Consider the following 13,249-nt stretch of genomic DNA (forward strand, 5'->3'; position numbering starts at 1 on the left):
TTTAACCAGATTGGTATATCTTGTGATTTGAAGCTTAATGGGTTATTTTAGTTGATGAAATGGAGAGGGGTGAAGGGAGGGGTGGAGGTGGGATTTAGATCTTCAAGATTTCTTAGGGTATTCTACCAAATCGATTTCCTTAAATCTTAACCATTTCTAATGATTGAATGGTCTTAATTTTGTCATGCCAGCATTCTACTAACAATAATTTAAATTATTTTGTTTGCAATATTATTTTATTATTTTAAGAATATTGTTAGTAGAATGCTGACATGGCAGAATTTAGAGCATTAAATCATTAAAGTATGGTTAGAATTTAAGGAAAATTATTGATAGAGTATTCTAGAAAATCTAGAAGATCTGAATCCGTGAAAGTGTGGTGGGAGAGTAGTAAAGATTTAGATTCTCATTTTATAATCATGGACTCGCAACAATCAATCATAAACTGGATTTGACCCATCATCTACCAAAGATCTCTGCTAGTTACCATTCTTGGGTTGTGGTGTGCTCTACCGGAAATGAGTGTATATGTGGCCCATCTTTCGTTCTTTCTCAGTGAGCAGGCAAATATTTATATTTTATACCCTTTTATCCTTAGGTATTAATATGCTCAATGTGCTTTAAAATTTATTGAACTACATACTCTCCCAACCTTTACTGCTGGTGTAGTTGAAATTGATCCTAATAATTCATCATGAGTTAAATCTATAGAATTGATGATTTTATTACCCCAGACTTTGTCCTGAGGCTTACAACCACAAACTCTTATTTTCAAAATAAAAATTGACCGTCTTAAATTTTTAGATGTTCCATCAACCCATCACTGTAAAGCCTTCAACCCAAAGATCAAAGACAATAATGGTATAACAAAGACCTGTCACACAATGGCTGGCCCAATAACAAGGGCTTGGTACTTGGTAGTTGGTACTTTTTGAACCAGCAGTAAGATACAACCAATTCTTTTGGGCTGGAACCCATCTGACCTTCACTGAATTGATTAGATGATATCATAAATTGACCCTTCAGACTCCCCAAAAATATGACATATATATTGATATATTTACTTCATCCGGGAAGGAACCAAAAAAAAAAAAAAAACAAAAGACAAACTGTTAATAATGTGTATCACATGACACATGTGACTTCAAGCTAGTAGTATCCGGTTCAGGTGATAGCTCATTAATATTAGCATCCTTTTTGTGATGTATTATGTCTATAATTCAAAAGCACACCTCCTCTCCCACCATCTATCTAAAATAACTAGTGGTAACTAGTAAAAACAGGCATTGAGAAGTTGAAATTTTCAGGTGGAGATTGCTAAGAAACGATTGGAAAAATGGGACGACACAAAGGAGTCTCTGCTGAAGAACTAATGAGCTTGCTGACATTGATCCACAAGTATCAAAACTTTGGGCCTGGGTTGTAGGAGATGGACTTACAACAATCAATCATAGACATGATTTGACCCACCAACTACCAAAAAATCTCTGGCTAGTTAACAAGCCTGCCCATCATACCTAGACCATAGAAGGAATTGAGTTGTGGTGTGCTTTACCGGGAATCAGCCAATAATGTGGCCCATCTTTCGTTCTTTTGGCATTAATTTGCACAGTGTGCTTTAAACTTTATTGATCTACATATTCTCCCAGCCTTTACTGCTGGACTAGTCGAAATATCCTAATAATTAATCCATGAGTCAAATCTATAAAATTGATGATTTTATAGATTTGTTAGGTGACATACTGACATGCACGCTTGTAGTGCAAATGAGCAAATTCTATCATGCTGATTTGATCCGATAATTATACCTGACAGTGTTAATTTGCACATGAACATCCAACGATTGCAAACTCTCTAGTGGGCGAAAAAACAGGACGGGACCTAGTATTACAAACATATCTAGTGCATTTGTCCTCTGAATTGTACCATTGATGTTTTTTTTTTTCTTTTCTTTTTATTCAAGTTACAAGTAGAGGAGAGGGAATTTGAACATTGGTTGTCCTTGTGGTAGATACCAAACAATGCTACTGAGTACCATGGATCTTTCTTAGTAGATTCTTAAATTCAATAATAACAGTTTCTCACAATGAAAAAACATGAAACAAGCCAAGATAGCAAAATGAAGCTAAGTGAACCAAAAAGACTAGTATGAGATGAGACCATTGTTGTTGGACCAGATATGCATATAAAAAAATATAATTAAAAAAAAAAAAAAAAAAAAAAAAGGATTGTACCCAGCACAAAGTGTTGTAGGACCATACATGCATGAATTCAAATATTAATCAATTATGCAGTTTATTAGTCAATGGATTTTTAGAATGGGTTAGTAAAGAGGTCGAATGAGGTGGGGACGAGTATCTGGATCTAAATTCAGTAAATCATGAATTCTTTTATTACAAAACAGGGGCCTTGGCCAACAAAATCTATATTGTTTACATTTACAAATTAAAGCACTCCACAATTTCCTTTTTTATCCTACACATTGAATTAGTAAATCGTAACGAATAATCTAAAAACAAGAAGCAAAAAGTTATATCCACGAGAACAAACAAAACCAGTGCTCACCTTCTGAGAATGTTTCAGCTGCTACTAGAAGTGCAAGATTTTACATCTGTAAACATGCATAGAGATTCCGCATCAATCTACTTGCATGCGAATGCTATCTGGTTTGTCTCTTTGGTCTGAGTCATCTTCATCCTCAAAACTGGGGGGAGAAGCATTGGATCTCATTATGTGTTTGCATGTCCTGAACAACAAATCCGTGGAGGCATCAGGTTTAATTTTAAAGGTGGAGAAAGCCAAAAGAAAAAGATGTAATGGAAAGAGCAACAAGATGAAAGATAACAAACAAACTCAAAATGTCAATGAAAAGAGAAAAGATTAAAAGAATAAACAAGTTCCATAAAAATTTCTATTAAAATTAAAGTTGTATAAAGGCAGATGTTTGCAGGATAGGATCTTCACGTGACCAAATCTACTAGCAGCTAATTAAAAATATATTAAATAATAAACTTCTTTGAAGGATTTGGTGTGGGATTATAACTGAAATTCAGTATGAACAGCAGTCAGCAATTTAAACTCTATATGTGGACTCCCATCTCTCAGATTTTTTAAATCAGTACTTTGTGAAGTGAAGATACTGAAGTATGAGAACAGTACATGTCAAAGGCCTCTGACTTTCTCTTGATTTCATTTGACCATAATATTGGATCAGCATTTTTAGGCAAAGAATTCTGATGTTGGAGTTTCTCTTGCAACCATTGTTCTGCTTTATTGCATTCATCAATGACCTGCAAAATAAAATAATCAAATAGTGAACTATGAAGCTAGTCACAAAGACTGTTTCACCACCAACGAAGTAATGGACAAGGATCATACCACATCTCTCTCACTGACAGGATGTGATACTACAACCATCCGATAATTTGTGATGCAATCTAATAGATCCTTACTAGCTCGGGCTCGTGCCTCTTCCTCTTTATATCGGTTTTCAATGGGATCAACCAGCTGTTACAACCCAAAAATATCATTTAAGGGGAAAAATATTCATAAAAATTGTAGAAAAATTATAAATTATTTATCACCTTTTTAAGATACTCCAGCTTTTCAGTATAAGCATCTACAGATTCATCAAATCCATCCTCATAAAGCCACTCTTCTGTCTGTTGAAGATTATAGGATATCCCTTCCCTCTCCAACTTGGTGGAAAAGCCACAGTATGTATGTAATATCTATTCACATAATTGTGTTATTCTAACATCTGGAACAATCAAGTCTAATAAAACAGTCCAAATACCTAAATTCAATTCAGTTATAATTTAAGATTCACATATGAAAATTTAGATATGGGCCAAGACAATGCTGGACTTGACATGAAAAAAATTTACCAGGACATCATGACAGAATGACAGGATACAGATATGGGGACCCTGTTCAAGTCACATCCACTTAGTTGAAACTTCTTAAGGTCACCAATGATTCAAATTCAGAGATTCAATCATCAGTCAAATATACGAGGAAAATTCATACGTAAATTTTCATTTCAAATCCTGTCAAATACATATTTTTGAAAAATTCATAAATAAACATTGAGCTAGAATTTTCATGAACAAAGATTGCAAGTTTTTGGTCTTAGTTTCCATCAAAATCATAGGGGAAAATAAATTTCAAATACAGCCATTAAAGAGCATTAACAAATGTTTCAGGTGAAAAAGGGAAATAAGAAAAGGCATATTTTTACATGGGGGAAAGTTGTCAGTTTCATACTTCAAATGTGATTAAGACTTGACATAAGTAAGGCTCAAAGGAACAGGCCCAGAGAGAAAAATAAAAAATAAAAAATAAAAAAAATAAAAACCACACACACACACTGCCTACAAGGAAAGTCTAAAGGTGCACACCACATTGACCTTTTGATACGCTCTTTTTTTTATACAAGTACTTTTTTATAAACTCATTACATCAAGGAATTGAATAAAGTATGCCATATGAGAACATCAGTTCTGTTCCTATACACAACTACAACAAGTTTATAGCATATTCTACAAAGGCTTTGCTAAGGTGAAATAGGTATGATTCAAATTTTTCAGCAGCAGGCTCCCCTAGCCTGAGAAGAGGGCTTTAGATTAGGGATTATAACTCAACCATTCATTCTGAATTTTGATGTTATACCTTATCACGCATCTCATAGACATAAGACTCTAATGCATTTTTCATTTCTTTTGCATGCTCCATCTTTAAGTCTTGTTGCACCAGCTGATGTTCTATCTTTTCAGCTTCTGAGAGATCTGCTTTTGCTATTCCACCAAAGACACTCTCACTAACAGGAATATCCAGCCTTTTGACAAACTTGCTTTTTCTTAGTCCATCACCCTTCACAAGGAAATTCAATTTCTAAACTTCCAACTTATCACACATAAATACAGAAGAATGTCATTGGTTCAATACTATATGGCATATACATGACTATCTGGCCTGCTATATAAGATAAAGGTTTTTGAAGGTGAGGAGAACTGCTAATGAAAGCAAGCATACTTTTTAATTTTCCAGAGAATGTTGGAATGCAGTTAATTAATAATGCAAATGCATCTAGAACTAAGAAATGCATACATAAATGGTTATCCAACTGAACTACTTACAGAAGATACGGATGAAGGTTTCATCCGTTTAAGATTACTATCTTCAGCACTATTTGGGACAGCAGAAGACCCATGATCGGCTTCAGCCTCCATCTTTGTTGAAGTCAAATGATCATCACTCTTTGCAAGGGAATCATCATCTACATTATCTTCTAATAGCTGATTCAGTAGAAAACACTTAAAAGAAATTAGAAAAATCTTACACAAAAGTCTCAGGCTCAATATGTTCAGCATACCAATTGATAGAATTGTACACTTACTGAGGCTGATACTACAGTAACAATTCCATGAATGTTTAGCTGCACTCTAACTTTAACTTTTGTTGCTTCCATGTTAGAAACTTCGAATGGGCCAATCTAGAGAAATGGAAAATCATAAATCAAGCCTAAATAAACCAATGAACAAAACTAAATAGTCAAACAGCTTGGAGATTGGGAAATCTAGGGTTCAATATCCCCTATGCTGAAGAAAGGGGCCCAAAAGACATTGGTTATATACAAAAGAGACTGAAATATAAGTACCTTGCTTAAATAATAAAAATAAATAAAAAAATAAAAAATTAAGCAAGAAAGGAAGAAAGAATAATTACATATTTAGAAACAAAAACAAATTTGACCCATCTGTCACCCCATCCTCAATTTTGGAAAAAATCATGCAATATAGATTACATTAAGACCCACTCCTACCCCCAAATAGGCCATTGCTAAGTTGTAACAGGGATTAAATTAAATAAGATTGTAAGTTTCAGGATTCATGCTAATAACCTACCCAATGCATCCTGCTCTTCCATTCTTAGGAATACTATGTAAAATGCGAGTAACAAAATATCTAATAAGTTTTTGTCACTGATTAATGCAAAGTTTATAATGTTGAAACATTCTTACCAAGGCTTACTATAGGGAAAGGGTGAAAACAGACAGAAGGAAAAATAGATAAAGATCACCCTGAGAAGTGTTCTACTTCTACATTACACAATGTTTGGATTAGGCAAGAGGAGAGGAGTATAGAGAGGAATGGAGGTGGGGATTTAATTCTTCCTTGCTTGGGTGTTTTTTAAAAGGGGAGGAGAAAGGATTTGAGAGGGTTTGGAGGGATTTTTTTTTTTTTTTTAATTTCTTCCAATTTGGGGGAATTTGGAGGGGAAGGCATTCAAATTCATTGAATTTTTGTGTACTTCCTATTTTTCCCATAATATTTTTTATGTATAGAGCTTAATAAATCAAGGATATAATTGCCAATTTCTTTATACATTATCATTTACTCTCCATCCAGCCCTACAGCCATACAAAGGGAGGGGCATCTACTCCCCTTTCTACTCCTCTCCTCTCTTCTACCTCCCCCGTCTTATCCTATCCTCCTCTCCCTCCCAACTTCCAAACATAGTGTTACAATTGCCAAGCACCCAAAAGGTGATTATGTCTAGTGGTCCAATTTTTAAATTTCAACCACAAACATTGAAATTCACACTCACTAAAGAAGTTGAAATTATGTGAGTTTGTATATTGCCTAAACCACTTGCATGCATGATTTAGATTTAATATAATTTTGACATGTCTCAAAATTTACATACACAATGAAAAAATCATGTTCAAGAGGAAGTTGTACCATAAAACTACTGATTTTAGGTGATACACCAGAAGGCAATTCATTTAGATCAGCATAATAAGCTTCCATCGGGAACGTATCAGTTCTATGCAAACAAAAAATCTTAACACTTGGAAATGGCCGGTGTTTCTGCAAAAGAGCACTATTCGACAAAGTGCAAATTGGACCTTCTTTTGTTGAGAATCCTATGGAGAAAGGAAATGCATCTTGAACCTGCAAATAGTAAATATTTTTAACATCATAATCTTAAATAGGAACAAAACTTACATAAACATAAAAGTGCAGGCATCTCTACTTATATTCTGGTGTAAAAAAATTGCAGGCATCTCTACTTATATTCTGGTGTAAAAGTGCAAGTATCTCTACATATATTCTGGTCGTGTGCACATATTTGTGCCTAAAGAAAAGCAAATTGAAGACAACTTAAAACTTATGATGATCCATGTTTGTTTCAAATATAACTCATTTTTACCATGGTTATTAATGAAATCAAATAGCAAAAAAAGAAGATACAGAGGATGCCACTGCATAGTTCTGTATCCATATCTCCACTCCCAGGACCCCACTTTGGTAGGCCAACACTTGGTAATGATCTTTAAAAAAGCTCATGCCCTCTCTCATTAAAGTTATAAATAAATAAATAAAATAGAAATATAAAATACAAAAAGATTGTCCCTGAGGGGCTATAGGACAATCTTCCAAGAAAAACATATTAATAAAGGGTAAACATTACACTATTAAGCAACGTGGACACGGGTACGTGTACGACACAGCGACACAACATTTTTTGAAAAAATAGGACATGGGTACGGTGGGACACATCTATTAAATCATTGTTAAATATTTTTTTTTCTATATATTTTCAAGCATTTATTTTTCATATAATATTAAACATATATCAATTTAAAAGCAAAATGGATAATAAAGTGAATTCATGACTAATAAAGGATGTTTAGAAATTAGAATAAAAACCAAATATAAGAATATTTATTACTTTTCAAATGCACTGTTACTACTAGAGCATGAATGCTCTCTTTGTTTTGTGAAATGGTATTCGATTCCTCTTGTTCTCATGTCCCGCATTTTTATTTTTATTTTTAAAAAGGACACGGCTGGGACATGCATGGAGATGTGTCCCAGGCGTGTCACGTGTCCATGCTTCATAGACATTACAAGTACATTATAGCCAACAACTACTGCATAGCAGTTCTAATTTTGAAGTACTATCTTTTCAATATTAACTAGGAATGACACCCTTGGAAAATAAACAAAGAATACAAGGGGACAAACATCTGATAACATAATTGATATAAAAATCAAGTAATGAATAATAGTAGAAATCATTTTATCTTCATAGAAACACTGGAAACTTTGCATTTGTGGATAGATAAAGACAAACCTCATATTCTCTGACCCGGTATATTGGGCTAAGCATTGCACACTGAAGAGCACAACCACGAGCCACACACTCACTTGCATTGATTGTCCGGCTTGGTTCTCTGTTAAATAGAGAAGTTAAAATCCTAGTAATAGCTGGTATCCGAGACCCTGAGCCTACAAGCTCCACTGAGTGGATCTTCTCTACAGTCAAACCAGAGTCAAGCAAAGCCGTATGACAAGGAACACTGATTCTCTCCAACAAGTTTGATGACAATTTCTCAAATTCGTCCCTTTTAATAAAACCTTTAACATCCTTCTCATCCATCAAGCACTCTATATTTAGTGGCGCTTCTGCATTCGCACTCAGAACCTTCTTTAGTTTCTCACAAGACGCCCTCAACCTAATAGACGCTTTGGCATTTGCATAGACATCAATATCATACTGCTCCTTGAACTGTGCTGCAAAATATATGAACAGAACCTCATCAAAGTCTCTCCCTCCCAGGTTCCTGTCAAAAGCATGGGAAATTATTTTCATTTGTCCACTCTCAAACGATGCTACACAAACTTGTGTGTCGCAATGACCAATGTCGACAAACACAACATAAGTTGGGCCTGCAACAGAGAAATCATTCTTGTAAATACCATAGCCAAGTGCTGTAGCAGTACAGTCATGCATCAATCTCAGCGGCCTCAGTCCAGCAATTGTTGCCGCATCCAAATAAGCACGCCTCTGCAAATCCGTGAAGTAAGAAGGAATCCCAATCACACAATCCGAAACATTCAATTCAAGATCCTTCTCAGCTATTTGCTTCAAATGAGAAAACAGCATCCCCAGAATCTGAACCGGAGAGAATGTACGCATCTCACCCAAATATTCTAAACGAATTAAAACACCACCATCCTGACCTTCCAAACATTCAAAAGGGAACAACCTAAGGTCATTCTCAATATCTGGCTCCCTAAATGTCCTACCAATCAACCTCTTCACTTGAGATATCGTGGACCTAGGATTCATTGTCGCACTAGCAGCCCCAACGGAGCCCATGAACCGCTGCTTCTCGCCAAACGACACCACAGCCGGTGTTTCCCTCTTCGACTCGTCATTCAGCAAAACATCAATCCCGCGTTGCTTCGCAACCCCAATTACACAGTTCTCATTTCCAATATCAAATCCCACCACACTCATTTTTTTTTTCGACTAATACAAAACCCTAAACCTCACAAAACCTTTCTTTTGATCACTATAATTGAAGGATTGGCCTCAACAGCACCACATTGTATCCATCATATCCAAATTGAATTCAACAAAATTCAGTAAAACCTACCACAAAATCATCAAATTCACCAAGCTCAAATTCATGAATAATTAAACTAAACTCAATCAACTAAAACTAACAGTAAAATTTATCAATTATAAACTAATAATCAGCTACGGAGAATTTCATATAAGCCTAAAAAAATCACACTCAAAAGCAGCTCAATATTCAAACTGCAAGCAACATTTCCGTTTGGTTGCTGAGAAACCCTAGGAAAAACCACAAGAAATCATAATTTAGAGTTCAAAAGTTCAATTAGCTTTTTTTATTTATTTATTTATTATTATCTTCCGACGCTTTCTCGGCAACCAAACAGAGTTTTGAGAAAAATGAAAAATCGAATATGTACCTAAAAGACTCCGAGAATGTAAAGCGTGAATGTTTGGATTGTAAATCAAAAAATCGAATTCAACAGCAAGATCACGATCGAAGATCTCTGCAAAAAAATAAACGAAACCAAACAAAGAACAGAAAAAATGGGTTTTCCCGATTGGTGAGGCAAAAAAAAACAAAAAAAGTGGGAAAGACTTGTTTGCGGCTTTTGATAAAGTGAGGTGAAACAAACAGAGTCTTAACAAACACACACTAGTCTCACAGACTCAACAGTGCGTGTTGTGTTCTCGTTTCCGAGTTCGGTTTCCACGTCAGAGTTGAAGTTGGGGTGGGGACAGAGTTGTAGGGATTATGGGCCGTTGGATTTGACAAGGTGGAATGAAATCTGACGGTTGATGGGATATTATTGTAAATCAAGTAAATTTAGCGAGTGAAAAAGACCACCCGGTCCTAGATTTGGGCCTATTGTTTAGAGTCTTTTAGACGGTTCTCAGTTAGACGGCAGTGTGTTTTGGGCCCAGTGCACGTACCGTGTTTTACACTTATAAAAAATAGAGATATTATTTATGATATTTTCACAATATTTTTACAACAAATTTTAAGTAGTAAATTGTTACTGGTCATTACTGTGAATGGAAAAATAATTTCAATGGTGAGTTCAGCTTATCACCTAATCTTCTATATAAAAAAAAAAAAAAAAAAATTATCACCTAATATTTTGAGAAATGATATGTTCGCAATATTTTTACAACAAATATTAAGTATCAGGTTGTTATTGTTAGATTAAAAAAGTAATCTCAATGCTAAATTCAAATTTAAACCAATAACAACTAACCACCTATGATTTGTTGTGAAGATGTTATAAAAATGTTGTGAATGTATTACTTGTCTAATATTTTTTTTGAAAGTGTTGTAAAATGTTGTGAATGTTACACTTCTCTTAGAGCATCCCCATCAGCTCGTGCATAAATTTTTCCATTTTACACGTCTAAAACCTACTTTTTCTATTTTACACACTTATTTTTACAAAACATCCACATCAGTTTGTCTATTATACACGTTTATTCAAATAAAATATTCATTTTCTTAACCCAACCCGCACAACCACCATCATCAGCCACCATCTCTCTCAAGATCGACGCCTCCGACCTCCCACTGTGCAACAAGATCAGCACCGGAATCCCAAAGAAAACCAGTAAAAAAAAAATAAAAAAATAAAAAAAAAGAAACAAACCGAGTAAAAAAATTGGATCAAAACCCACAAGATTCTAGGCGACGGACTCGTCCGGTGACTCGGCTTGCTCGACCTTGTTCTTATCGGTGGCAGTGTCGATCGGTGGAAGCTAAAGGAAGAAAGATCTTAACTAAAAATGGATCAAAACCTACGAGATTCTAGGCGACGGACCCATCGGAGAACTCCGTTCGTGTTATAGGCAACGGACTCTTCCGGCAACTGGGCTTCCTCAACCTCGTTCTCATCGATGGCGGTGGCGACCGGCGGAAGCTAGGGGAAGAAAGACTGATGAGATGAGAGAAAGAGAGAGCTGTCCGCCTGAGAGAGAGAGAGGGAGCTGAGAGTCAATACTGAGAGGAGAGAAAAAAAATTATTAAAAAATTATATACATATGCTACAGTACCCGTGCAAATATGCACGGATATTATAGCAACTTGCAAATATACACGAGTTTACACCCACTGATGTAGGTGTTTTTTTGCTCAAAATGTGTAAAATTAGTGACTTTTTTTCCATTTTACACACTTATATACATTTATACATCCACTGATGTGGATGCTCTTCTAATAATACACTGAAGATATGTCTTTAGGGTTGTTTGGTTGTGGAGATTAAAAAAAAGTGAGAGAATAGAAAATATTTTAGTTTCCCTTATTTATGTTTGGTTGGAGTAGAAAAGTAGAGCGATAAAAATTAGAGATTGTATAACTTTTTATATAACTCATACCCTTGTTATATAACTTTTTTTTATAAATATTTACAATCTAGATGGTCAAAATGAAGGAGAAAAAAAAAATCACGTTAGTTTTATTTGGGAGGGGGGGGGGGGGTAGTTAGGTCTCCCCTAAAATCTCTCCAACCAAACACTTCTCCCACCAAAAATCTCTCATATTTTTATTCCAACCAAACATAGCCTTAGTATATTTAGGCGGTGTGTATATTTGCACACACTGTGTACAAAAAACACTTTGCGTGTTTAAGAATACAAAGAAGGATATATATTCCATATTACTTTTTTTGCATCATTTGCTTTCAAGGAATGTTACATTCACAACACTTTTATAATAATTTCACAAAAAATCCTATGTGACAAGTTGTTATTAATTTTAATCTGGGTTCACCATTAAAATTACTTTTTTGACTATCAATAACAACTAGTAATAATTTGTCACCTAAGATTTATTGTAAAATATTTTGGATATAATATTTCCCATTGCTCTTAGCAAGTGTTTGAACCTTGGGAAGCATGAATAGGAGGGGAACTCCACTGTAAGCCCAATATTAATGTCCACTGTAAGCCCTATATCTAATGGTACGAGGGGAACTCCACAATAGTTTATAAAATGCAAGTAGGTGCACTTACAAACAGATGCTATCTTCAAAGTTTTGTGTAGGTATATAGAGGGAAGAAATTAAGGGCATGTTTGGCACTTGGCACACTAAATGGAGAAACGTTAGGAATAGTAATCTTTATTACTGAAAATAAAGATGTTTTAATGGTATAAAAGTAGTGCTACATCCACATCAAATCTTAAATAGTAATAATCTATTACTGGTTCTCATCTAGGCTCATCATTAATATCATTTTTTTATCTACCACTAATAATTTGTAACTTAGAATTTGTTGTGGAAATGTTGTGTCCCTAGCTTTACTCATTAACTAATTATTTCTATTTATAAGTTTGGTTGTTAGGTATGGAAAGTTTGTTAAAATAATTGTATACGAAAATTTTATTTTTTTGGAAATATATTAATTTTAAGCATTGTTATATATTATATATTAAGAAATGCCTATTATTAGGAAATAATTAACTATTTCCTGTAATAAAAATGCAAATATTACACCTTTTTTTTTGTCAAAATAATTGTTACACTTGAATAATCAAACCATTCCATTACAAGATTTATTACAACATACCAAACTTGCCCTAAATATTAACTCAAAATTATGAATAAAAGATGGAGCAATTGTTTCTGTCTGTAACATGATTAGCAGACTTGGCAATCTTCTTCATTGAAATTTCCTCCAATTTTCAGGTTGTAAAAGGAAAGAAACTCTTTGGATATTTGGGAAGACAAAAAGGGACCTCTATTTTTTCTTTTCATTTTTGAGAAAAAAAAAAAAAGGGACCTCTTTGATGTTGTTAGTCCCGTTGTTTTTGAGAATCTAGTGAGGTTATATATGTGCTATATGTTCCACAGAGTCTAAAATTTCTACCAGCCTATGTATGTTGGACTCC

The 13,249-nt window shown here is 34.5% G+C and overlaps 2 protein-coding genes across 7 annotated transcripts in view; one reads left to right on the forward strand and one right to left on the reverse strand.

The window, feature by feature from the left end:
- Positions 1-1,460, forward strand: part of LOC126727110 (protein DETOXIFICATION 40-like) — a 68,522-nt gene extending 67,062 nt beyond the window's left edge. Inside the window, exon 7 of one of the 2 annotated variants that reach the window (XR_007656151.1) lies at positions 1,308-1,434. Coding sequence is in view for 1 of the 2 variants with exons in the window: in XM_050432613.1 (XP_050288570.1) it covers positions 1,308-1,373 (66 nt within the window). In the remaining variant the exon portion in view is untranslated. Of the gene's footprint in view, positions 1-1,307 lie in introns of both variants that reach the window. The other variant, XM_050432613.1, reaches the window with a different exon arrangement.
- LOC126727108 (heat shock 70 kDa protein 16-like) overlaps positions 1-10,018 on the reverse strand; it is a 69,628-nt gene extending 59,610 nt beyond the window's left edge. Inside the window, exons 1-10 of one of the 5 annotated variants that reach the window (XM_050432606.1) lie at positions 9,792-10,006; positions 8,143-9,447; positions 6,744-6,956; positions 5,399-5,494; positions 5,139-5,315; positions 4,672-4,872; positions 3,585-3,731; positions 3,379-3,507; positions 3,160-3,290; positions 2,370-2,746 (exon numbers count right to left, since the gene is read on the reverse strand). In XM_050432606.1, the coding sequence (XP_050288563.1) occupies positions 2,638-2,746; positions 3,160-3,290; positions 3,379-3,507; positions 3,585-3,731; positions 4,672-4,872; positions 5,139-5,315; positions 5,399-5,494; positions 6,744-6,956; positions 8,143-9,312 (2,373 nt within the window). In that variant the 5' untranslated portion in view covers positions 9,313-9,447; positions 9,792-10,006 and the 3' untranslated portion in view covers positions 2,370-2,637. Of the gene's footprint in view, positions 1-2,369; positions 2,747-3,159; positions 3,291-3,378; positions 3,508-3,584; positions 3,732-4,671; positions 4,873-5,138; positions 5,316-5,398; positions 5,495-6,743; positions 6,957-8,142; positions 9,448-9,791 lie in introns of those variants that run through there. The other 4 variants (XM_050432607.1, XM_050432608.1, XM_050432609.1 and 1 more) reach the window with 4 other exon arrangements.
- Between the last annotated feature and the right edge of the window lie 3,231 nt (positions 10,019-13,249).

Source organism: Quercus robur, chromosome 5, assembly GCF_932294415.1.
Source record: "Quercus robur chromosome 5, dhQueRobu3.1, whole genome shotgun sequence".
NCBI classification, from domain to species: Eukaryota; Viridiplantae; Streptophyta; class Magnoliopsida; order Fagales; family Fagaceae; genus Quercus; species Quercus robur.